Source organism: Trichosurus vulpecula, chromosome X (genome assembly GCF_011100635.1).
Source record: "Trichosurus vulpecula isolate mTriVul1 chromosome X, mTriVul1.pri, whole genome shotgun sequence".
In the NCBI taxonomy this organism is placed as follows: Eukaryota; Metazoa; Chordata; class Mammalia; order Diprotodontia; family Phalangeridae; genus Trichosurus; species Trichosurus vulpecula.
Genome location: NC_050582.1, coordinates 52,868,140 through 52,893,481, shown reverse-complemented (window position 1 = coordinate 52,893,481; position 25,342 = coordinate 52,868,140). Strand labels below are relative to the sequence as shown.

Sequence of the window (25,342 nt, the reverse complement as noted above, 5' to 3'; positions counted from 1 at the left end):
TTGTGCAGCCGTGTTGGAAATGGAGTTGGCGAAAAGAGCTATATGTGCAGAAAGGTTTGCGTGCACATGCAGCCTGCTAGGGGGCTGTTGGTGCAAAAGCAAAGACAGCGAGTTTTGCTTTTGCAAAAGATTTGCCGGTGAGGCGGGTAAACAACATCCAAAAGGCACAGGCGCACAGCACCCACAAGCTAGAGCGCGCGCGCATAGACATACATACACATCATCCTAAAATGCATATAGCTAGCGCAAGCCATACACATATACCACGCCACGAACACTCACGCCACACATACACATGCACCCCATATACATTCGTGCTCATCCTGACACAGAAAAAAAGCTGAGCCAAAAGAAGAGGGAGAACGCAACTGTTACAAAACCCTTCGTCAGGTTTTGTAACAGTTCTCTCGCCGCCGGCCAATGAGAAGCAACTCGATTGTCACGTGATTTTGGTTTATATAAGAAGACGCCGAGACCAGACTGTGATCGGGAGCCGCGGGGCGCGCGGAATGGGTGTAGGGTCTCCTCTGAGAGCTCAGAAACACTCTTCGTCATCCCCGGGAGCCCGAGTCCCAGTAGACGCCGCTGCTCCGGCAGCATCCGTCTCTGTCGTTCCTATCTCCTCCACCGCTGCCGCTGCTCCAGCACCTCCAGGGATCGTCGCAGCAGCTGCCGCAGCGGCCGCTGAGGCCGATCCGGTCTCGGCCCTATCGGGCCAGCTTTCCCGAGTGCAGTTCCAGCGGCGCCTCCAGCCTCGCGGCTTCTAGGCGCCTCCAACGCTCATCCACCATGAGCTCCAATCCCCGCCAGGGGCCGACGCTCCGCAACTCGGCGGGCAGAAATTCGGAGCCTCCCGTGGTGGCGTCGACATCGGGCATGCAGGGGCGTCCCGCCTTCCTGGAGGCACCCCCTCCGAGGCTGACAGTGACTCTTACCCCTGAGAGCCAGGAGATCCTCCAGCAGGCGGATGCCCTGGCTGCCAGCGGTAGCTTCCACGAAGCCCTCGAGCTGTACCAGGTTCTGTACCAGCAGCGGCAGCTGAGCCCCGACTACCTCGACAATCTGGTGTGCTGCCTGGCCGAGAGCGTCCGGAGCCGAGAGGGGCTCTTCGCCCCCTGGGCGCAGGGAAGCGGCGTAAGCCAGTCCCCCCGGGCGGCGGCGGCGAACCCAATGGATGTGGCGGTGGGAGTCGTCAAGTCGCCCTCAGCGCCTTGGGATGGGTTCCGATGCCGAAAATGTCACGGTTTCCTGTGCGATCCGGTGTCCCTACCCTGCGGACACACCTTCTGCAAAGTGTGTCTGGAGCAGGAGCCCCGCTGCGTCCTGTGCTGTATCCCTGGGCCTGGGGTCCCCAGCTGCAGCGGGGCCGCCTCGGGCGAGTCACTGCCTCTGCCCGTGCCGGGGCCGTCGCCAGCCATGCCGCGCCTGCGGGTCAATGTGCTGCTCAGCAACTTGCTGACCAAGTGGTTCCCGGGCCCAACCCAGGCGTCGCGGCTCCGCCACGAAGGCAACCGCCTGTACCAGGAGCACAAGCCGGAGCAGGCGTTGGAGAAGTACTGCGAGGCGCTCGACCTAGGTAAGGAACGGGGCCCGGGAGGGGGGCGGGTGCGACCCGGGGCGGTGGGGGGGGGGGGTGAAACCTGTCCCTCCAGGCGCGTCTTTCCCTCTCCTCTGCCCTGCTCACTCGCTTTGGGGACCAACTTTTCGCTGAGGAGGGTCTGACTTCCTGCTCGCATCCCAAACACCCGATCCCCCCAGGTAGTCCCGCAGGGAGGGCGGCGACCGAGGGCCGCAGGTGCCCATTCAGGGCAGTATGTGGCGCTGGCTGGGCGGCGGGTGGGTGTGTGCTCACGTGTGTCAGTCTGGCTAGCTTAGGGTCGGGGCCTGAATTTTTTCTGCCTCATCCTCTTGATCGTTCGGTCCCGAGGGGGCGTGGGGATCTGTGCGGATTGGTAACTTTCGGGGGGCATGGATGCCCTTCCGCGCGCGAGTCGCGAGTGGAATTAGGCCAGGAGAGCCTGATGCGTGCGTTGCATAAGCCCTTTTTGAGCTCGGCCGCTCGGGCCCGGCCCGGCTCCCGGCCCCTCCTCCCGGTGGGGCCGGGTTGTGTAACGGGTGAGGTAACTGAAGTGGGCCAGGGTTTCGGAAATCATCCCTGGGAGTGAGGGAAGAGAGGTGCGAGCGGGCGCCGATCACCCAACTGGCCTGTGAGTCAGGGTTACTGTTTACCATCACACGATTCCCCAGGCCGAAAGAGCTGCTTTGCCTCCTCCCCCCGCCCCCTTGCCCGGGCCCGATCAATTCTCCTTTGCCGTCGATCGTCTAGGCCTGTTTAGCCAAGCCCAGGTCGGCCAGTTTATGGTAGAAGCTTCTGAGTTGTGTGTCTGATTGGAGGGGGTCGGAATTGGAAGCCCCTTGGCCAGTTCGGAGGGTGCTATTCTTTCTGATTGCTGCTGCCTTCATTCTCCCTCCCTTTCCTCACTGTGACTGCTGCCGTCGCCCCCCCCCCCATGTATCTCCCCAGTACTGCTACATTGCAGGGGTGATGGTGGTCCAGGGCTTGAGTAGGGGCAATTTGAGGGTGGGGAAAACCGAGCTTGAAAGTAGCTCCAGTGGCCGACAGTGGGAAAAAAACACCCCCCCCCCCGGTGGCTGTGGCGTCTGAAATACGGGCATCTCGAGGGGCTATGGGATTGACGCAAATACATGGAAATGGGCAAGACTGGAACTACTTGTTGATTGCCGTCATAGGGCTGCAACAGGTATAAGCAGGGGGATGGCATCCAATTTACAAAGCAAAAATGTAATATCGAGGAAAAACGTGGATGGGAAGCAAAGGAGCAGTGACCAGTATTGCTGGAGGAGAGGCAAAATTGGAGGCCTCTTCTCCTTCCCCCCTCCCCACAACAACCCCCATGCAAAGGAACAATATGGCTTTCTGTGTCATTCTTGCGTCTCAGACCCAAGAAAGATTGCAGATTAAGGTACAGGAAAACTCCCTTTGGACCCATCGTCCACATCCAGTGACTCATCCCAGCAAAAAAATATCAAAGATCTTCATCCACCCTTAGCTGATGCTTATTAGCAAATTATGCAGAGCTCTAAAAAGGTCTGGAGAGGACGATTTTAAATCCTTGGGATAGGCTTTTTAAAAAAAAATGACGCTGGTAAGACAAGATGGCACCCAAGTCCCACCCTGACCCTTGAGGTCCCTTGTAGCTCTAGTGCTATGATCTTATGAACCCCCACCCCCTTTGGCACCACATCCAGAAACAGCCCCCTCCCCCAGTCTTCTAGTGAAATCAGAGCAGGTTTAGCAGACCCTATGAGAAAACGGCCTTTGGGAAGAGAAAGTCTCATTGTGCCACCCCCCTCATTTTCATCTACCCATTTTGGGAGTAGCTTTTCTAATCTTAGACTCCCAGCTGTGTGGCTATGGGCAAGACCCTTCCTTTCTCAAGGCTTCATTTTTCTCCTCTGCTATAGGTTGGGTTAGATGTGAACAAGAGTAATGAGATGATATATGTAAGGCACTATATAAATGTTAGCTGTTATTTCTTAATAATGGGGAGAAACTGCACAGAGGCAGATTTAGGTTCAGTGTCAGTCAGCAAACATATATCAAGCACCTACGTGCCTGGCACTGTGCTAAGCACTGTGGATACAAATAATGGCAAAAGCTAGTTCCTGCTCTGGAGGGATTCACAGCCTAATTAGGGGATGCAACATGCAAACAACTATGTACTAACAGGCTTTATACCAGCTAAATTGGAGCTCATTAACAGAGAGAAGGCACTAGAATTAAAGAGGATCAGGAAACATTTCCTGCAAAATATGAAATTTTAGCTGAGGCTTGAAGGAAGCCAGGAGGAGGTAGAGATGGAGAATCTTAAGCAAAGCCTCCAGTGTCACTGGTTTGCAGAGTACTGGGGGGGAGGGGGAGTTGGAATGTTCCAGAAGACTGGTGAGGGACAGGTTATGAAGGGCTTTGAATGCCAAACAGTATTTGATATTCGATGTTGATATGTTTTATTTGATCCAAGAGGTGATAGGGAGCCACTGGAATTTATTGAAGGTCAGGTCAGACCTGTTTTTTAGGGAGGTCACTTTGGAATGGCCAGATCCAAGAGGTATTGAGTTCCCAGTCACTAGGGGTCTTGAAACAAAAGCCAAATGCCCTCTTGTTGGGTACAGGTGTCCTCTGATACAAATTTGAGAGCTTCCACTCCTGAAATTTGATAATCTCCAAAGACCCTCGCAGCTCTGACTTTCTGTGCTTTTGCTAATTCCTAGTCAGTGCTATTGGACGCTAGGTGGCGCTGTAGATAGATACAGTGCCGGGCCTGGAATCAGGAAGATCTGAATTCAAATCCCCCTTCAGACATTTATTAGCTATGTGACCCTGGGCAAGTCATTTCATCCTATTTGCCTCAGTTTCCTCATCTTGTAAATTGAGCTGAAGAAGGAAATGGCAAACCACTCTAGTATCTTTGCCAAGAAAACCCCAAATGGGGTCACAAAGAGTCTGACATGACTGAAAATGACAACAACCACAAAAATCAGAGCCTTTCTCCAATTACATGTGCTTGCTTCTTTTATCTGTGTTTTCCTCCCAAGCCCTTCTATTTTTTATGCCTTGGTGGGGAGATTAGTGGAGTGCCTTGTCCCAAATGAATTTCACCTCTCCCTAGGGAAACTGCCCTTCCATCATGGGACTGCCTCATGTACACAGAGGTGGTCACCTGGCTCTCTTTAACTGGACAAGTCCTTGGCATTATTTGTCCAGTAGTGGGGGATGGATCTATGCTAAATCATTCACATACTCTTAATGTTTCAATAATAACAGCTAACATTTAGATAGTGCTTTTAAGATTTGCCAAGTGCTTTACAAATATTATCTCTCTTTATTTGCAAATATCATCTCATTGCTGCACGTACCCAGCCCCTGGTTAACATACATTTATTAAATCAGTTAAGAACAGTGCTCCTTAGCCAGGAAACATTCGGTCTGTGTGATGCTAACTGGATTGTAAAAGGATTAAACTCTCAACACCTGGCTCCCCCCTTTCCCACCCACCTCCACTTTGGGGGGTCTGGATAGTTAATTGTAACAGAATAGCAAGGCTTATTTTTTAGCTTATTTTACAGATGGTAAAATTCAAATGCAGATGGGTTAAAGTGAATGAAGGCAGGCCATTTATCAAGGCTTAAAATAGGATTACCAAAACTAAAACCTAAAAAATAAACAAAAAAAACCCAGCAAGAAAATGACAGTGCTTTATAAATGGTAAGTGGTGACCAGCTTCAAGGATCACTTGCTGGGCAACCAGATCAAGTCTGGACCGGTTTGCATCTGGTTTTGGGAGTGGGGCTCAGCCATCCAGCTCCCAGAGAGAACTACGGCTCTGTGCTGATGGTAATTGACGAGACTGTATGCTTCTGTGTGTTTCAATCAACAGCTCCAAATGACCATTTGCTCTATAGCAACCGATCTCAGATCAATTCTGTCTTGAAACGTCCTGAAGCTGCATTGCATGATGCTGATATGGCCTGCAGACTCCAGCCTCGTTGGCTGAAGGTGTGTGTTCTCATTGGGTGATGGGTTTGTTCTGGGTAGAAACAAGTAGGGAAGGTCCCTTCTTCACCCCCCCCCACATTTGTCCTCTATCAGCTCCCACAGGTGTGTGTGGAGGGGTGCTAAGAAAATGTTTAAAGGGTAGCCCCAAAGGGGAGATAGAGTATGGAGGAGTCAAAGAAGGGGACAGATAGTGCCTGTTCTCACGAAGCCTATATCTGCCAGCTGTCTCCTGTCCTCTAGCACCTCAAAGATGGCCTCCGAATGCAGGTCCCCAAGCACTAATCTTGGCCTTTCCTCCTTCTCTGATAAAATGCCAGTGGAGGATGACCCCCTCAAAGTCCTTGCATCCTAGGTAGCCTATTCACATTTTAAAATAAGGAATTAATTGAACCTAAACAATCCATAATGGTGAACTTCCAGCCACCATGGCAGAACAAGTTGGAGGGGCCTTTTGGGAAGGGTGGAAAAGGGCTTCTGGTGCCTTTTCCCTAGCAGGGAAAATGATTGATTTTGAAGCAGCTCTTTGGAGGTAGAAAATTTTCCAAAATTCAAACTGACCAGTTTTTTTTCCCCTCCTTAACTTGAACATTTCGAATGTGAATTTGTATGTTAAATTCAACGCAGCTTATCTGCTAGAGGGTTCTGAGATACATGTAGCCCCACTTCATTTATCTGGAGCCTGGGGCCCTGCCTCTCGAGAGTAGCTTTTATTGTTCTGATAGAAACCCAGTATCTAAATTTTGCCTAGGATACATATTGGTTCTATTATTGCCCCGCCCCCAACTTTAGCTCTCAGCTGCCTATGACATTCCAAAGATGAGCAGCAGAAAAGGTGCTGGCTTTCATTTCTCCCTTACCCCCACCCTTTATCCAAGTCTCCATGTAACCTGTCAAGAAAAAGACTGAGATGGGGGCAGCTAGGTGGTGCTCTACTGAATGGAGCACCCGCCCTGGACTCAGGAGGACCTGAGCTGAAATCCAACCTCAGAAACTTACATGTGACCCTGGGCAAGTCATTTAACCCTGATTGCCTCAAAAAAGAAAGAAAAGAAAAAGACTGAGGTAGTTCTCTATGTAACAAGTGCAGTGGCATTTGGCATGATTTGTAAGACATCAAAAGGCTTATCTGCCCCTAAATCTCTTTCCCATGGGCCTGCCATCATGCCCCAAATTTCATTGGTACATTGTCTCTAGAAGGCTTCTGTTAAAATTCACAATGTGTTATCTGGAACAGGTAACAGTAACAGAGAGCATGGTCCAGAGGATCATGGGATATATGACAAGTCACAGCCTGTTGAAACTTAGTTCCTTTTCCTTCCTTTGGCCTTAGTTTCCCCATCTGTAGTTAGACTAAATGTCAGAACCTGCAGGGACCATCTTATAATTCTCTTTTAACAATGGAGACCACTCCTGCTTCGATGTGTGTAATAATCTGAACTCTTGCTTGAGGCAAATTTTTGCTCAAGTGGGGCTTGAATGAGGAGACCTGTCTCTTTGTAGGGTCACTTACGCAAAGGCCAAGCCTTTGCCATCCTGGGAAATACAGAAGAAGCCCTTAGGGAGTTCCTGTTCTGTGTGGCTTTGGAAGAGGAGAACAGGACTGCCAGATGTGAAGCTGCCAAGGTGAGTCAAGCCGGCTCTCTTAGATAACTCCGGTGGGCTGGCTTCCCTGGGAAGTAAGGGGCTGGCCTGCTACCCTCTTTTCCTTGTCTGGGAGAGACAGAGAGAGGAAAGAGAATGAGAGATGAGACAGAGAGAGAGGAAAAAGAGAAAAAGAGGATTGATGAGATGAGACAGAGGCAGATCCCTTTGGGCCGAACTGACTCACCATCTTTTCCAAGGCTTCTGTGCTGGAGCCTCAGGGAAGGAACCATCACCTACTGCGCATCATTGCCCCTTACCTCCTGAGTGAAACCCTTCCATTCAGCATTTCCAGGAAATCAGATGCCATGATTTGGTGCACATTTATAGGAGCCCTCTGGGGGAAGGGTGAGCTTGGGGCTTTTTAGCCTTCAAAGTTTTTAGAAAATCAGTGGCTATTGAGGCCTGCGCAAAGGCCTCCTGGCTTCCCAAGGAGAGAAAGCAATTATCGAGGCTGCCTACCTGCTGTTCTAGACTGCTGCTTCTAATGATGAGAAGACGATATTGCCTTATCCCACAGGCTAGCACATGGGGAAGGAGGGAGGGATGGAGAGAGGGAGGGAGAGAACCCGGGAATGGGTTGTGGTCGGTCAGCAGATAGAGAAGAGGCTGACCTAAAGAGTAAAGGTCCTTGCTGGATTACGAAGCATTTACTGCGTGCCAGGCCATAGTCACTGGTAAGCCCATGCCTTGGTTCTAGCACACCCCTCCTCCGAAGGCTAGCACTCCCCTCTGATTAGGGAATTTTTTTTAGCTTCTTACCCTTTCTTTCTGAGCTCCTCCAGCCATGCTTGGGATTTCCCCCCTCCTTTTTCTCTCCCAACTGTTTTCATAACCACCCTGAGCTTCAGGGTCCTGTCCCTTCCAAGGGCCTCTAGGCGGGCACACAGTGGAAAGCGGGCTGGGTGGAGCTGACAATATGGTTGTCAGATTTGGAAAATGTATGTACAAAGACTCAAGTAAATGAAGGAAAAAGACTTAGAATGCAGATTGTTTCTGTGGTGGGCTGCAATTTCCTTCCACAGAATGGATGATGGAAAGAATGCTGGGTTTGGATTCTAAATGCCTGCGTTTGACACTGAGCTCTCCTTAACCTTGGGCAGGTCTTTTTCCCTCCCTAACCCTCCTCTGTACAGTGAGGGGGCTGGACTAGATGGCCTTTCAGGGATAGTGTGATCACTATGGTTGTGGGTTCTTTTGAAGGCTGAGACTGGACCAGAATTGCCTTTGGTTGAGCATTGTGAAGTGGTCTTTCCTACTGGGAGATGAATCCGACCTTGGAGTAGACCTTGGATTTCTTGAGGCATTGAGTAGTTCTCTTGTTTATACTGAAGAAGGGTTGATGTCCATTGGCCACTCTTTTTGCTCCCTTTGCCTCCACTCCCCTTTTCTTTTCTCCCTTTAGAAGGGAAGCTATTTGTGCTTTGTGATATGGTTACATTGGAAGGCCATGGCCTTTTTCCCCAGGTCTCACCTTGTAATTGTGTGGCCCAGCTGGACTGTTCAGGGAACAAAGTCCCCAGACCTCTGTCATTCTCTTCACTGTTGGGCTCTGGCTACTGGCCAACCACTGGGTAGGTTTCTGCCTGTAGCTTGTGTTTCCGCCAGCTCTGGGCCTTGGGAATCCAGGCACCTTTCAGGCCTCCAGGACTGAAGAGGGTTGAAATTGAACATAATTGAAAAAGCAGGAGAGAGCATGGCCTGTGACCTTAGCTGCTCAGAGTCTGGCTAGAGAAGCTGAAACTCAGAGATGACACCGTTGGGGACAAGGAGGGTCAGAGTCATTGGCAGAGGGAAATAGATGAGGGCTGACTAGAGGAGGAACAGAAATCAACCAGACTAAAGTAAGCTTAAGTTTGGGGTTCTGCAAGAAAGTGAACAAAGGGCCCGCTCCCTATGACTTGAGGATGCCCGACAGGAATGGCCGATATTCTCTGCTAGGACTTTCCCTGGCTTCCTCTGTCTGCTTCTTCAGTCCCTCCTTCCTTGTCAGATAAATGGGTCAGAAGCATATAAGTCTGCAGGCCTGCTCTGGAATAGTGACTATTGGGAGCTGGTTAGACTGCTGTCTCCCCAGTACCAGACCAGAATTAGTTCCTCATTGTCCAATGTGTTGGCAGTTCTCAACTAGAAAAATCACTTTTGTCCCTTGCTCTTCTTCTATAAGACAGTTGCTCCCTTTACCTTCAGAGCCTTGGAGAACCTAAGTAGTGAAACGTTCTGCTTTCTGTCTCAGCTTCTGTTTAGCTTCTTCTCACTCATCCCTGGCACTACCCAGGAGCGCTTAATAAGCATCCTCCAACTGGAGCCCAGCAGCTCTAGACCAAAAAGCAGTGCTGAGGCTTCCCAGACCCGTGGAGCTGCCAGCAGAGGTGACCCTCAACTGCCAGGATTGGTCCAGGTAAGGCAGACAGGCGCTGCTGGCTGCTGCTTGGGGCTCAGCCGTGTTCTAGACTTAGCCTTGTCAAGGAAAGGGGATCAAGGGGAGGGGGTGACAACTTCTTTCTCCTCTTCTGCTTTTTACTGCCGAGTCCAAGTCTTCCATGGAGCTCTTGGTGTCAAAGATCTGAGGGGAGAGGTTCATTAGAGAGGAAGGACCAGCCAGTCTGTAAAACTTAGAACAGCTCTGCCCACACCCAAGGCAGGAGGGAGCTGGGAATGTGGGCTCTGCTGGAGGAGTGATGGCTTAGTCTACCCACCTTCCTGTTGAAGCCCTCTCCCATGAATCAGGCTAAGAAACAAGTTGTCCCAAACTGTGCCTGGTATATAGTAGTATCTAAGTGAAAGGAGAGAAAGAGAGGACAGAAAGAGGATGTCCATGTGAGGGGATAGATTGGGGTTTGAGCCTGGGCACATACCAGCCAGATCTCAGCAGCATGACCTTTGATAGTGATACTTCCCTGGAGAGAGGGAGAGGTGGAGGGTGGTGGCACCTCAGACTCAGGACTTGGCATCAGGATGGGCCAGGAGTTCCTGGCAGCCCATTTAGATAGCTTCTGAGAATCTGGCATTGTGAACCAGTGGGAATGCCTGGAAGAAAGTTCCATTGTGAAGCATGATCTACCAGCATGCCAAATACTTGAAAATCTTGGGAAGAACAAGGTTCTCATTCTAGGAAGTTAAATCCTTGACCACCAACAGACTATGGGAGAGTAGATAATGGCTCCTTTTCCACCTCACTTTAAATCTTTCTCCCATTTTCCCTGTATCTCACCTACTACCAACCTGTACCCTGAGAAGAGGAGGCTGGCAAACTTTGACCTCCAGGCTGTGGATTAAGATTAGACAGGGATTTCCTCCAGGCCAGTCTCCTCAAGTTGGCACTGGATTGATTCCCTGGGTAAAGAAAAGTTCTTTCTGCTTTGAATAATCCCTATGTATCTAGCCAAGCTTCTGGGAAACTGGTTATCTAACCAGCTGACCTATTGCCCTAGTAACCTGCTTCTTAGGAATGCCATTCACAGGCTGCCCAGTGAGTTCCTGGCCTATCACAGTGTGGGACCATGGACCTTGAACTGATGGGGTTGAACGTGTTGTTGCTATGTCAGTTTTCAAGCATTCAGACCAAAAACTTTTTCAAAAAAATAATTTTCCCCCCTAAATCATTTTGGATTCTTTTTTTAAAAGAAACTTCTAAAACTAATTAAACGTTTCCCAATTCGGCGTGACAAATAGACTATTTCACACAGTAGTAGCATAAATTTGTATTGTGGCCTTTCCAAAAGGCTTGCCTTGTTATATTAACTGACATGTACATAGCACTTCACAGATATACATTTATCTTACTTGAATCCCGTGAGTAGGTGCTACAGGGATTATCCCCATCTTACAAGTAAAGAAATTGAGGCTTGGAGGCTAGGTGACTTGGAGTGGGGTTGCCCTACTCTTTTCCTCCTCCCCTCCGCCCCCACCCTAACCATTGATGGGAATCAGAGGAGGGCCAGCATAGCCACTCATTTTGCCTAATCTCCCTGTCTCACAGGAGATAGAGAAATACCCTCCTGCTCAGGAGACGCCAGACCCTCCTGGCTGCATTAGCCTGGATTGTGTGGAGGAAAGGAAAGAAGGGGAGCCCGAGGAGCTAGAGAAACAGACTCCAGTAGCCAGGCCTAAGGGGGAGGCTTCAGTGTTCCAGGCCCAGGAAGACAAGAAACAGGCTTCAGTGTCCCAGGCCCAGAAGGAGGAGAGAGAGGCCGCAGTGTTCCAGGCCCAGGAGGAAGAGAGACAGGCCGCAGTATTCCAGGCCCAGGAGGAAGAGAGACAGGCTTCAGTAGAGGAAGAGAGACAGGCCACAGTGTTCCAGGCCCAGGAGGAGGAGAGACAGGCTTCAAGGTTCCAGGCCCAGGAGGAGGAGAGACAGGCTTCAAGGTTCCAGGCCCAGGAGGAGGAGAGACAGGCTTCAAGGTTCCAGGCCCAGGAGGAGGAGAGACAGGCCACAGTGTTCCAGGCCCAGGAGGAGGAGAGACAGGCTTCAATGTTCCAGGCCCAGGAGGAGGAGAGACAGGCTTCAAGGTTCCAGGCCCAGGAGGAGGAGAGACAGGCTACAGTGTTCCAGGCCCAGGAGGAGGAGAGACAGGCTTCAGTGTTCCAGGCCCAGGAGGAGGAGGAGGAGGAGAGAGAGCTTCTGGAAGCCCTATCCAGGGAGACAAGACAGGCTGCAATGGTACAGCTCCAGGAGGAGGACATACAAGTTCTGATGTCTCAGTCTGAGGAGAGAGAGACTCTGCTCATCCCCTCAGAGGAGGAAGAGGAAGAGGAAGAGATACAGGCTGTGGTGGTCCAGGAAGAGGAAGAAGACATTCGAGCTGTGGTGGTTGAAGATGATGATGAGGAGGAGGAGGAGGAAGAGGAGGAGATAAGAGCTGTAGTAGTCCAGGGAGAGGAGGAGGAGGAAGAAGAGGAGGAGATAAGAGCAGTGGTGGTCCAGGGAGAGGAGGAGGAGGAAGAAGACGAGGAGATCCAGGCTGTAGTGGTCCAGCCTGAGGAAGAGATGCAGGCTATGTTGATCCATGTTAAGGAGGAAGACATACAGATTCCAGTGTTCCAGCCCAGGGAGGACGAAGGAGAGATCCTTCCTGTAGTGGTTCAGCCTAAGGAGGAGGAGATAGAGATTCCTGTGTTCCAGCCCAGGGAAGAGGAGCTATACATTCCGGATTTCCATATTAAAGAGGAGCCTCTTGACTTTCCAGATTTTGAGCTTAAAGAGGAACCGCTCTACATTCCTGATTTCCACTTCAAGCAAGAACATGAGCTAGACTTTTGCGACTTCCAGCTCAAAGAAGAGGTGGAAGATCTAGACTTTCCCACTTTCCATTTCAAGGAAGAGGTGGGCGAAGATATAGACTTTCCCGAATTCCACCTCAAAGAGGAGGATGACGAGGGGATACAATTTCCTGACCTCCAGCTCAAGGAGGAGGTGGAAGATTTAGATTTTCCTGAGTTCCAGCTCAAGGAGGAAGGTGACGATGATTTAGACTTTCCTGAGTTCCGGCCCAAGGAGGAAGATGACGATTTAGACTTTCCTGACTTTCAGCCTAAAGAGGAGCCATTAGACCTTCCAGACTTCCAGATCAAAGAGGAGCCAATAGACCTTTCAGACTTCCAGATTAAACAGGAGGAGGAAGAAGAGGAAGAGATACCAGTTCTGGTGACCCAGCCTGAATCGGAGGAGGAAACGTTGGCTCTCATGGCCCAGCCTGATGAAGAGGAGACACTGGCTCTGATGGCCCAGGCTTTGGAGCAAAAACGACAGGCTTCCATGTCCCAGTTCGAAGAGGGACACGCTTTTGTGTTCCAGCCTGAAGAGGCTTCCATGTCCCAGCCTGATGAGGGGCATGCTTTTATGTTCCACTCAAATGAGGGACAGGCTTCTCTGTCCCAGCCCAAAGAGGGACAGGCTTTTGTGTTCCAGCTCAATGAGGGACAGGCTTCCATGTCCCACCCTGAAGAGGGACAAGCTTTTATGTTCCATCCTGAAGAGGGCCAGATTCCCATGTTCCAGCCTGAAGAGGGACAGATTCCCATGTTCCACCCTGAAGAGGGACAGGCTCCCATGTTCCAGCCCGAAGAGACCCAGACTTCCATGTCTCAGCCTGAAGAGGGACAGGCTTTTATGTTCCAGCCCCCCATGTTCCAGCCTGAAGAGAGACAGGCTTTTATGTTCCAGTTTGATGAGGGACAGGCTTCAATGTTCCATCCTGAAGAGGGGCAGGCTTCAATGTTCCATCCTGAAGAGGGACAGGCGTTTATGTTCCAGCCCGATGAGGGACTGGATTCAGTGTTTGACCCCGGAGAGGGGCAGGCTTTTGTGTTAGAGTCCGATGAGGAAGAGGCTTCCTTGTTCCAGCCAGGGAAGAGACAGGCTTCTTCATCTCAAACCAGAAAGAAACAGGCTTCTTCATCTCAGACCAGAAAGAGACAGGCTTCTTCATCCCAGGCCAGAAAGAGACAGGCTTTGGGGTCCCAGCCTGGAAAGAGACAAGCTTCCTCATCCCAACATGGGAAGAGACAGGCTTCGGGGTCCCAGCCCAGAAAGAGACAAGCTTCCTCATCCCAGCCTGGGAAGAAACAGGCTTCTGCATCCCAGCTTGAGAAGAAAAAGGCTTCTGCAACCCAGCCCAGAAAGAGACAGGCTCGGGTACCCCAGCCTAAAGAGGGGAAGAAACAGGTGCGAGTGAGCCAGCCCAAGAAGAGAAAGGCTCCGGCAGCCCAACCAAAGGATAAAAAGAAACTGTCTCTAGTGACCCAGCCCAAGAAAAAGAAACAGACTCTAGCAACCCAGCCCAAGAAAAAGAAACAGACCCCAGTGACCCAGCCCAAGAAAAGAATAGGGCGGGTGGTCCAAGCCAAGAAGAAACCAGGTCGAGTGGTCCAAGCCAAGAAGAAACAGGCTCTGAACACCCAAGCTAAGAAGAGACAGACTCGAGGGGCCCAGGCCAAGAAGAGACAGACTCGAGGGGCCCAGGCCAAGGAGGAGAACAAACAGCTCAAGAAACGTCAAGTGCCAAGACGAAAACGAAGTGCGTCAGAGTCCTTAGGCTGTGAAGTACCATGCAAGGTTCCCAAGAAAGGTAATGTAGCCCAACCTAAAGAGATTCCATGGGGGCCCCAGAGACATTAAGTCTGAAAAGAGAATGAAAGATGGGATGATGTTCATTTTATAATTGAGGCCCAGGCAGGGGAAGTGACTTGTGTAAGATCATCCATAGAATCCGAGATATAGGCCCGGAGAGAAGTCATCTAAGCCACCCCTTTGTCTTACAAAGGAGGTAGCCTAGAAAGGTGAAAGCATTTCATGAAGGCCACATTGTACTTTAGTTAGTAAGAGTCCAGGTCCTTTTTTCCTGAACTCTAGGCTTCCCTCATCATGCCCCAAATGTGGCATAAGAGACATACATGCTGATGTCACCTCTTCCCAGTCGCATTCCCCACTACTCCGTAAGAAGCATGGAGATTCTACTTTATCTGGGGGGGGGGGTGGCGTCTTTCACTCCAAGAGAAGTCCTTCCCAAAGGCTGGAGTTGGAAATACAGAGCAAAAAATCTGCTCTCTGATGTTTAAAAACAAACCAGACCCTCTTAGGCCAGGGATAGTAGCTTGCTCCAGATTTGACTGGACATTTTACATTTCAGCGTCAGACAACGCCCAGGATGGGGATCATCCTCACAATGTTCCCTTTGAATCTTTCGACCCAACTGACCTGGATTGTCCTCTCTGCATGAGGTAGGTATGCAGCGCCATCAATCCTGTGCTCCTTGATGGGCCACTTTTCCTGATGCCTGCTGCATCAGCAGTCCAAGGCATAAGACTAGGAAAGCCAAAGTTTGGTTGTGAGGGACCTCAGACATGTATAGGCCATGTAATCCTGGCCAAGTCTCATAACTTTTCTGTTTCCCAGGGCGCTTTCTAGGAATAGAAGTTTCAAAGTTGGCACCACTTTGCATGGTGGAGGTATTTTTTTCACTGAGAGTTCCTGCACTAATGAAAAGCACAGGCTTGACATAAAAAACAGGAACAGATAGCTTCCAATGGATACTGCCAACCATAGACTAACACACCTCCTGGTTCCAGCTATCATCTCTTTTCTTCCCTCCCATCCCGAATCCTAACTTGTCTAGTAGAATCAGTCTTGGTGTTTGCAACACATGTGGTCTGACTGGGAAGAGAGTGGGAGGAGTAGCCCTCCTCATCCCTACTGAAAGCTCCCACCCTCCAGTGGGCTGGACTAGGCCTGGGCATTACAAGCTGGGCAAAATTCTTCATTCTGAACATGCCTAAGACGTTCAGCTGCAAAAGGAACAGCATTGTGTGATACAAAGGATACATCCATATAAGTCAGTGATTGGAGTACTGTGAGGGCATTCCAGTTCAGAAAGGATTGCTCTTCCACAGTGTGTTAGCCACTGGCCCCATTGGCTAGTCCTGTGTATATGCTAGGGCAGCTGAGCAGTCAGGACTGCAGGTACAGCTACTAGCCACTGGAGGGTGCTTTGCAGCCAGTTGCCTCTTCAGTCACCCAGTTGAGTTGTTCAACCCTGGCCTGCGTTTCTGGGGCCTTGCTCCAGTTTTGATGGTCAGTGTTGCCCTCTGCCTTTCATCAGTACTCCACTGGCACTGAATCCAGTGATCCCTTCTTGAAGGCCTCTCTTCAGGGGAGAGCCAGGTTTCTGTGATGACAAGGAAATGGAAGGAACATGAAAGGCGACTTAATATAAGGGGCACTTCCTGTACAGTAGAACAAGGGTTCCTTTGGGGTCCAATGAAATGAGAGGGCTAGGGATCCTAGATGGAGAGCTAGAAGGGACCTCAGTCCATGTAGTCCAACCTCCCCATTTCACAAAAGAGGAAAGTGATGACCAAGGAAGGGAAAGGACTTGCTTGATGCCCATGATGCCTATCAGTGGAAGAGCTGGGATTCTAATTTGCATATTAAATCTGAATCCACTGTATCAGGGCCTAATAGAATGGTGAGCATTAGCAGGAAACTGTCTGGGCCAGGGGTGGGGAACCTTTGGCCTCGAGGCCACATGTGGCCCCCTAGGTTCTTGAGGGCAGCCTTTTGACTGAATCCCAACTTCACAAAAAAATCCTCTTAATCAAAGGATTTGTTCTGTAAAACTTGGACTCAGTCAAAAGGCTGTACCCAAGGACCTAGAAGGCCACATGTGGCCTCCAGGTGCAGGTTCCCTACCCCTGGTCAAGGTCAGGGATTCTGAGTGGAAGAGAATGGTCATTAGCTGGACAGAGGGCAGTCACTTTGATTGCCATTTCTAGTAGTGATGGTTACTGAGAGGTGATCATCATTCCATGACAAGGCAGTGCGAGCAGGGTATAGATGTTGCTTAAGTTTTGGACATAGTGTTGAATTTTGAGGTTAGACATGGGATGGCAAAACACCTGTTCCTGGGGTTACTGAGGGCAGGGCTGATCCTGAGCCAGCTCCAGTGCTGGTTGGCTGACCTTAGATATGCTGGAAACCCTAACAAATGCTTCCATTTTAAATCTAGCTTTGAATAAATGCCTCCTTAGGGTTCTAACCCCCCTGCCTCACTAAGGAAACCCCCAAAAGCTTAAAATCAAGTTATATTCTCAGTTTTGGTATTTATGACTTGATTTCAGGCTGTTCTATGAGCCTGTCACCACTCCCTGTGGACACACCTTCTGCATGAAATGTCTGGAAAGAAGCTTGGATCACAACCCCAAGTGTCCCCTATGCAAAGAAGGCCTTGCAGAGGTAAGCCGGCATATTCAAGAAAATGTTATTAAGCATTGACTTGCAAGGCATCTGGCATGGTGGGGAGGGAGGGAGGGAGGTGGGGGGAGAGAGAGGGAGAGAGAGAGAGAGAGAGAGAGAGAGAGAAAAAGAGAGAGAGAGAGAGGGAGGGAGGGAGAGAGAAACAGAGACAGACACAGAGAGAGAGTGGGAGATGGAGAAAGAGAGAGATCAAGCCTTCATAGACCCTTTTCATGTGAGTTGAAGCTTTATGACAATAGATCCATGACTTCTCAGCCAAGTCATCATAGGGCTAACTCCAGTCTTGTCTCTAGACCTTTAACAAGCCTAGATGTCCTTATTTTAGGCCTTGCTTGAGATGAATAATTAGAGCCCAACCAAATTTTCTATACAGTGCATGACTCTGGGCTCTCAGCCTCAGTTTTCTCAACTGTTATATGGGGGTAAAAACAGAATAACTCCTGCCTCCCAGGATTGTAAGGATCACAAGTATATCAATCAAGGAAGGGGGGCATACTTCTTCTCATCCCCCTCCCCCTCCCCTTCCCTGGATTGATACACTTGATAAACTTTCCTAGGAATTAAAAGCTATAGAAAGCCTGACTTGTGTGTCAGAACAGCCTTAGGACAGGGCTCATTTGATCACTGTACCTTCATAATGACTGGGCAGGCCCCAGCAACAGCTGATTTCTTTCCTTCTTGGTGCAGTGTGTGTCTGTGAGGAAATGTTGCAAAAATGTACTGATGGAGGCAATGATTGCCAAGTATCTGCCTGACGACCTCAATGAGCGCAGAAGGATTTTCGAGGAGGAAATGGCAGAACTCTCCAAGTATGTAACCTTGTATATGTCATTTTGTCTCCCAGCATGTGAGGGAATGGACTGAAATGTAAGTCAAAATGAGTTCATTCAGGTGGATCCAAGGAAGGTATCCTTAAGGGCCAGGTGCTCAAACAGTAGGAGGCAGAGGGTAGGACCAGACAATATCTTTAGGCCCTTACAGAGCCAACATGATGCAGTAGAAAAAGTCCCCAACTCAAAGTTCCCAGTACTGGGTTCAAATTGCAGCTTACTACCTTACTACCTGTGTGGCCTTGGAAGAAGTCCTCTGCCTTCATTTCCTTATGTGCAAAATGAGGTGATTAGACTAGATGGCTTCCGAGGCCCTTCTAGCTCTAGGTCTCGGATCCCATTAGCCTTCTGGCTCAGGAATGTTCCAGATTCACTGAGTCGGTGCTCATGTGCTTGTGAGGGAAAAGGTTGGAACTGGGGCCCAAGTGATATCCCTGGCTCTGTCTGTTGGGAAGTATAATATGTCATTGAGTTGTAAGAACCTGCAGTGCAGTCTGGTTCCTAAGGCCACTGGCTTCTGGGCATTCGCTGCCCTGGCCACTGCTCGGGAAAGGCTGGACTCCTGATGCCTTTTGTTTGGGTTAAGAGCAACTACATTTCCCATTTTGAGGAATTTTTCCATTTGGGAGCCTATTTACAGGCACACTGGCACTCCCATGTTCTATTCTCATGGCTGTTTATTGGCAGTATCCTCTGGAAACTAGCTTTTCTGACTCCTTTTGGATCTTAGCATTTCTCTGCATCATTAAACAAAACTGCCCCCCCCCAATTTGGGCTTGGTAGTTTGCTTGCTTTCCTCCTTTCCTTTTTAGCCCCTGTGGTTCCTTGGAGGCAGACCAGCAAGTGGGAGGGTTGGGTGAGAGGGTCACAGGTGGGGCCAGGAATGATGGTGGCTGGGAAGGCCTCTGTTCCTAGAGTGAACTGGAGGCTCTTTCCTCCTCCTGGAAATAGCAGCTCCTCCCCAAACTGAAAGCAGAGGATCAGAAGACCCTTGTTTAGCAAGACAGCAAAATCAGGCAGGCCAAGACATTCTCCCACAGTGTTAAAGGTGCTCCAAAATGGCCACTCTCTGGTGGGGACATGAGGGAGAAACCCCGCTGTCAAAATTGTATTTCCCTTCTGCAGCAGCCTGAGTAGGAATGTGCCTATATATGTGTGTACCATGGCCTACCCCACTGTGCCATGCCCCCTACACATCTTCGAGCCCTGCTACCGCCTTATGATTCGAAGATGCATGGAGACCGGCAGCAAGCATTTTGGCATGTGCATTGGCGACTCCAGCAGAGGGTGAGTGTGACAGCCTGAGGGGATGGGGCCTGGTTCATCTGGGGTGTGGTGTGGAGGGGGAGAAACTCAGACAACTCAGACAGACTGTCATAGGCCAACCCCCACATTTTACAGATGGGAAAACTTAGGCCCCAGCGAGAGAGTGGGACATAGGCAACCCCAGACACCACTAGGATGTGAGTTGCTCTGGCAACCTGTGTGACCACCTTGAGCTTGCCATGGGAAAGGCATAGTTCCCTAGACCCCATAACTCGACAGGAATATGGCCCATGAATCCCTTGCTGTTAGTAGTAGCCTCTATTACTTTCTACCACATACCATTTTGCTAAGTGGGAAAGAGGAGAGAGGGCACACCAGGCAAACAGAATAGAGATAAGGATGAACACGGTGGTGGGAAATAGAAAGAAGAGACTGGTCTTACTATATGAGAGTATACTTGAGGGAGTGGCAGCCAGGCTACTTGTCCAAGGCTACAGAGCAGCTGAGCCAAGATTGGAACGTGGGACTTAGGACTCCAAACTGAGCTCTCTTCTTTCCCATTCCAGTGGAGATACTTCTCATTTCTCTTCCTTTCCTCCTTTTCTCTTTCCTGCTTCTTCCTTTTCAGCTTCTGTCTTCTATGCCTAAAGCCTCCACTGGCATCAAACTGATGCTTGGGACCCGTGGTGGGTTCATAGATTGGAGGGTGGAGCTGCCCTCAGACATCCTGAATTTCCCTTCAGTCCTCAGAACAGTGGGAGGGAGGGAGCAGGGACCTGACATCCTTGTTGTATAAAGGAAAGCTTACTCCCTAATCATTTGCAAGGACAGCTGTGTTCACTTGCCCCAGTGTGATTGAGGATCCTTGTTGTCTCAAAGCAGAGTATCTGTGATCATCAATGTGTCATCTCTGCTCTCTCAGCTGCCTTGATTAGATGACACAGGGAGAATGTTTTTTTGTCTTGTGTTTCTTCGGTACATGTTGTTCCTCGGTCCCACTTTAGTTCATTTACTGCAATCCCTGAACATCTGTTTAGGCCCAGTGAGTGGAGGGGAAGGTAGATAGGGTCATGGGCCCTGGGACAACCTTCCTTTGCAGAGAAGCCTCTGAGGACCCTCAGCTGAGCCAGTGTCCACAAGAAGAAAAAGGGCACAAGGAGTAAAGACTCTGGTCCAAGGGGCCATGCCTGACATGGACTCTTGGCTTTCTTGGTGGGGACCGTCAAGGACTCAGGCTCTGGAGTTGGTCAAATCATGGTCTAGAATCATCAAGGTGGCTAAGCTGCAGGCCTGAGGAAACAGCCATTGATTGGCAAGAATGATTGTTATACTTCCTCCCACTCCAATATGTAGGTTTGCAGAATATGGTTGCTTGCTGGAGATAAGAAGTGTTGAGTTCTTTCCTGATGGTCGCTCTGTGGTGGACAGCATTGGTAAGAGGAGGTTTAAGGTGCTACGGCAGAGCCAGAAGGATGGTTACAACACAGCAGACATCGAATATGTTGAGGATCACAAGGTAGGTCTGCTCTAGGGGCTGAGAATCAGGAAGCCAGAAGATGCCAGCAACTTAGAATGCCAGCCTGACTTCATGAGCATTTTGCTGGGGTTTCCCTTCAGGCTACTGGTGGTACCTTAGGAGAACCCACAAAGCTAGAGCAGAATGTTGGCCCCACTCCACCAGCTCAGTAGCTGAGCAACCCCAGGCCTCAAGAAGGTCACTTCCTTTAACTTGACCTGGGAGACAGATCCTCCCCAAACCCCCGTCTTCCTATGAATGCACTATGGTGGCGAGCAGAGTTAGCCAGTGCATTTTGACTTGGCTTGTGGTGGGAAGAAGAGGTAGCCATGACACTAGTCATTCTTCTTCACACAAGTCACAAGCATTCAGATATCTGTGAAATGAATGAAATGGAGCTTTGGAATGCTGACTTTGAATGGTACCCTCTTTCATGCCCTTCCTGGTGCTAAGAGAGGATTCAGAAGGAATGAATGGATGGGGATGGGTTAGGAATTCAGTCCCCTTTTAATATCTCCGATGGGGCAGATGTTTTGCTGTGAAAAGTAGTTTCAACAGCTGCTGGCCTCTTCCCCTCCCTGTACTGTGCAGTTGCCTACATGTGCACCTGTAAGTTGATGCACATGTACACAGACAGAAGCAGGGTGCCCAAACCTCTCTCCAAATGGGCCATTGTCCATCTGGATGGTTCAGTCATGCTGGCTGGATGGACTCAAGCATGTCTGGCTGAAGGGTCTTTGATAGGGGGACCAAATGCCCAGGGAGCAGCCAGCAGGCCCCTGCTCATGTGACTTCTCTGACTAATTACAGGTCGAAGGGGAAGAGTATCTTAAGTTGCTAAACCTGCACAGCTCCGTATATGATCAGTCACTCGCCTGGTTCAATTCACTCAAACAAGCACTCCGGAGCCGCATTCTGGGCCACTTTGGTCCCATGCCACCAAAAGATCTGGATCCACAGGTATGACAGAAGAGCTCCTGCCCACGAAGGGTTCCCGAGTTGGTGCCTGGATGAGTGTAGTCAGTAGCAGACCAGGGGACCAGGGCAAAAGTGAGTGGAGGTTGTTAACCGCTTGGGCCTCTGCTGCTTCCAGGCCATGCAAGTAGGAGCCTAAACCAAAGTTGAGAAGGCTAGCATAGGCAGTACTTTTGGCCCCTGGGGTCTCATCTCTCCCAAAGCAAAAGCAAGGTTGGCCCCCACAGTCAGAGACAGGATTCCTGTCATAGTGATGAGAACTCCCAGCTGGCTAGTAAAACTTTGGGCTGGGCAGGCAAACAGGCAAGGAGAAAGAGCCAGGCATGAGATGAGGAGTCCAAACTGAAACTCTCCGGGGGTATGTCAAGCATGCAGGCTTTCATGTGGAACTGGAACTCAGGAATGCATCAGACTTAACTTGTGGCCACAGCTTCTACCACCCTGTTCCATATCCTAAGGTCCCGTGCAACTTGGACTTGGTATATTCTCTGTGCAGAGGGCCCTTCGAGCCCTGTCTCTTTCTGTGTTCTAAAATAGTCACCTCCTGTCCCTAAGGTGACCTCATGCATTGTCTATTCCCAGAGTGTGAGGGAAGGGATGACCCTTCTCCCTGTGCTCAGGATTTAGGTTCCCTAATGCAGAAGCATCTCCTGGGTGAGGGAATTCTCCCACCACCTCCGTTGCTCAGCCTGAGCTGCTGGCTCTCAGTCCTGTCATCCCTTGGAGCTGGCAGAAGGGAAACAGCAGGGGTAAGGGCAGTTTTCCAAGAGAAGCGCAGAGATGCCCCAGGGACTCAGAAGGGCTCAGTGACACTCTTAGTAAAAGTTGTCACTGTTCCTTGGGCAGCACCAGCCCAGAGCTACCAGGTGGCTCATACAAGTCCAGCCCTGGAAGGGATAGCCAAGAGACACGAACTCTTATTCAGAGCCTTTGGAAGGTTAGTGGCAGTAGTGGGTGGGTGCAGAGGCCACAGAAGGACCAGTGGAATAGACCAGAAGACAAAAAATCTGAGAGTAGCCTAGAGACAGGACAGAGGACAAGGTAGATCCTTGTGCTTTGGGCTCAGGAAATCTACCAGTATCATGGGACTTTGTTCTGAAAATAACCAGTCCTCCTTTGGGTTTCTACTCCAGGTCAACCCCAATGGCCCTTCCTGGTGCTGGTGGATCCTGGCAGTCCTTCCACTTGAAAGTAGAGCCCAGCTTCCTTTCTTGTCCATGAAGTCCCTGAAGAACCGCTTGAATGGCATTCAGCGTGTCCTGACATTCTTGGCCTGCAACCAAAACCCAAACCAAATCCAAGTCCATGTCCAAGATGAAGATGAAGACCAGGCCCAAGGCCTAAGCCAAGAACAAGTGCAAGGCCCAAGCCAAGAACCAATGGAAGGCCCAAGCAAAGAACCAATGGAAGGCCCAAGCAAAGAACCAATGGAAGACCCAAGCCAAGAACCAGTGCAAGGCCCAAGCCAAGAACCAGTGCAGGGCCCAAGCCAAGAACCAGTGCAAGTCACAAGCCAAGAACCAGTGCAGGGCCCAAACGAAGAACCAGTGGAGGGCCCAAACGAAGAACCAGTGCAGGGCCCAAACGAAGAACCAGTGGAGGGCCCAAACGAAGAACCAGTGCAGGGCCCAAACGAAGAACCAGTGCAGGGCCCAAACGAAGAACCAGTGCAGGGCCCAAACGAAGAACCAGTGCAGGGCCCAAACGAAGAACCAGTGCAGGGCCCAAACGAAGAACCAGTGCAGGGCCCAAACCAAGGTGAAGACCAGGGTTCAGACCAAGACCAAGACCAGGGCCAGTAAAACCCAAGAGATGAAGAGAAAGGAAGGGGCTCTGCTCGGCATTGCTTTCCCTTCCAAGTTGGTTGGGGGGGGGGAGGGGGGGAACTTCTTGTCACTGTCTTTAATCGCAATATTGTCTTAATGGGTGATCATTATTAACCTCAGGGGGAGTGTTGAGCGGGATGTCCTAAATGACACCTGCTAGGGGGGTTACTCCATTTGGAAAACCCTCATTCCTGCCTCTCCCCCCCCTCCATCTTCTCTCTTCTCTCTCTCTATCCGCAATTGTTGACATGCTGCATTGCTAAATGAATGGCCTAGGTGTTGTTCTAGAGCACACAGTGATATTGTTTGCCTTCAAAAGTTCAGAAAATAGCATTTACATTTCAGAAAGAATGTTGGTCTTACTGTGAAACAATTTATGTTAATGAACTCATTTTGTTGACCCATGTTTGGTGTCGCTCCAAATGCTTCTGGTTGGATTCAAGCTAATGTTCACTACTTCATTCTGTTTGAATAATTTATTTTCGCACAATTGTGTCTTGTGGTGTTTTGTAAACATTGCGTCCGGGGACTTCCTTTTAGGTTTAAGGGGTATGAACTCTCTACTCTTCCCCTAGATTCCCCTTCCAGGGCTAGGTCTTCTGGGCCCCTTGGCTTCAACTTCCACACTCGACTGGGTTACTCCACCAAGTTAGGCCTTCTAGTCCAATGGCTCATAATTATTCTTCCACTCTAGCCCGTGGGCTTGACAGTTTTCCCTTTTAGCCCTACGGGTCCATGAATTTTCTTGGGAAGAAATAAAGTCTCTATGGCTCGGCTTGTATCAGAAGGGGCAGTGGGGCAGTGAAACAGGGTGTTTTCCCTGGGGCAGGACAAACCTGGGCAGCCCTTCATGGAGGAGCTCTGTAGGCAGTGGCTAGGATGCCCTTTATTGCAGGCTGTTCTGTTTATCAGAGAAGGAAAACATAGGAAGCCTTTTGTAAATGCAGCAAGTATTTGGCTTTTAAAACAACCCCATTTCATCAGAGAGTCTTGGGATTTGCCACAAGGGTGGGGGGAAATTAATTCAAGTAAGGAGGTTGGTCAAGCTCAGTCAAGACCAATGTCATTCTCCAGTCAGTTCTGGGCAGTGAAGTTCCAGGACCAAGAGAAAAGCTATTTGTTTTAAAGGGAGCAATTCAATTTGGCCTCTCTTCCAAAAAATTGTTATCATTCGATCTGAACTCCAACACTCCTTTCCCCCTTCACCCCACCCTACCTTCTTTGCTAATTAGGGCCTAAGAATGAATAGTCTAGGTGAAGAATAATCCTGGCCCAAGAACACCAGAAAGGAGTTTGGGTCCTGATGCAAAGCACTGGAAATGCGGCAAATGGTGCCGGTGAGTGGGGGCAGCTACGTCGTGCTGTGGTGGATAGAGCTCCAGGCCTGGAGTTCAGTTCCAGCCACAGATAACTTTACTAGTTAAGTGATCCTAAACAAGTTACTTAACTCTGCCTCAGTTTCCTCATCTGTAAAATGAACTGGAGAAGGAAAGGTAGACCACTCCAGTATCTTTGCCAGCAAAACCCCAAATGGGGTTGCAAGGAGTTGGGCATGACTGAACAATAGAGTGGTCACCTGCCTCTGGTCACAGTTATTCCCAGCTACAATGATAACACACACAGACCCTTCCCGAGGAGGTAGCTTTTCACTCACTGTAGCTGCTAAGCCAAGGGTGCATTTGTGCCTAACCCTCCCAAACCAAATATTCTGCTTCGGTCCTTCTGCTATAGCAGACCAGCCCATTTGGTGCATTGGATCCCGCCCTTTCATATGATAAAGGAGGGAGCAAACCCAGAGAAAGGCAAGAACTTTCCCAAGCTGCCCACTGGCTGGCCCAGGCCTGTAAGCCAGTTCACCTACCTCTCCAACCTTTTTCAAACCTACACTGGCAGCCACAGTGAATGAATGAAATAGTACATTACATGGCCCACACTGCTCAAGTCAAGTGTTACGTG

At 50.0% G+C, this 25,342-nt stretch overlaps 1 protein-coding gene across 1 annotated transcript; it reads left to right on the top strand.

Moving 5' to 3' along the window:
• The first annotated feature begins 789 nt into the window (after positions 1-789).
• LONRF3 (LON peptidase N-terminal domain and ring finger 3) lies at positions 790-23,362 on the top strand. The gene is made up of 12 exons (XM_036739830.1): positions 790-1,576; positions 5,460-5,578; positions 7,079-7,201; positions 9,456-9,620; positions 11,202-14,289; positions 14,851-14,941; positions 16,838-16,952; positions 17,661-17,782; positions 18,932-19,090; positions 20,423-20,585; positions 21,396-21,545; positions 22,694-23,362. The coding sequence occupies exons 1-12, from the start codon at positions 790-792 to the stop codon at positions 23,360-23,362; spliced, it is 5,751 nt and encodes a 1,916-aa protein (XP_036595725.1).
• The last annotated feature ends 1,980 nt before the right edge of the window (positions 23,363-25,342 follow it).

What these genes read in the sequence shown, in the direction of transcription:
- LONRF3 (XM_036739830.1), top strand. Translation starts at nt 790, where the DNA reads ATGAGCTCCAATCCCCGCCAGGGGCCGACGCTCCGCAACTCGGCGGGC. An exon ending in TCCAGCCTCGTTGGCTGAAG is followed by an intron (nt 5,579 to 7,078) that starts GTGTGTGTTCTC and finishes GTCTCTTTGTAG; the next exon opens with GGTCACTTACGCAAAGGCCA. An exon ending in CCAGATGTGAAGCTGCCAAG is followed by an intron (nt 7,202 to 9,455) that starts GTGAGTCAAGCC and finishes TTTCTGTCTCAG; the next exon opens with CTTCTGTTTAGCTTCTTCTC.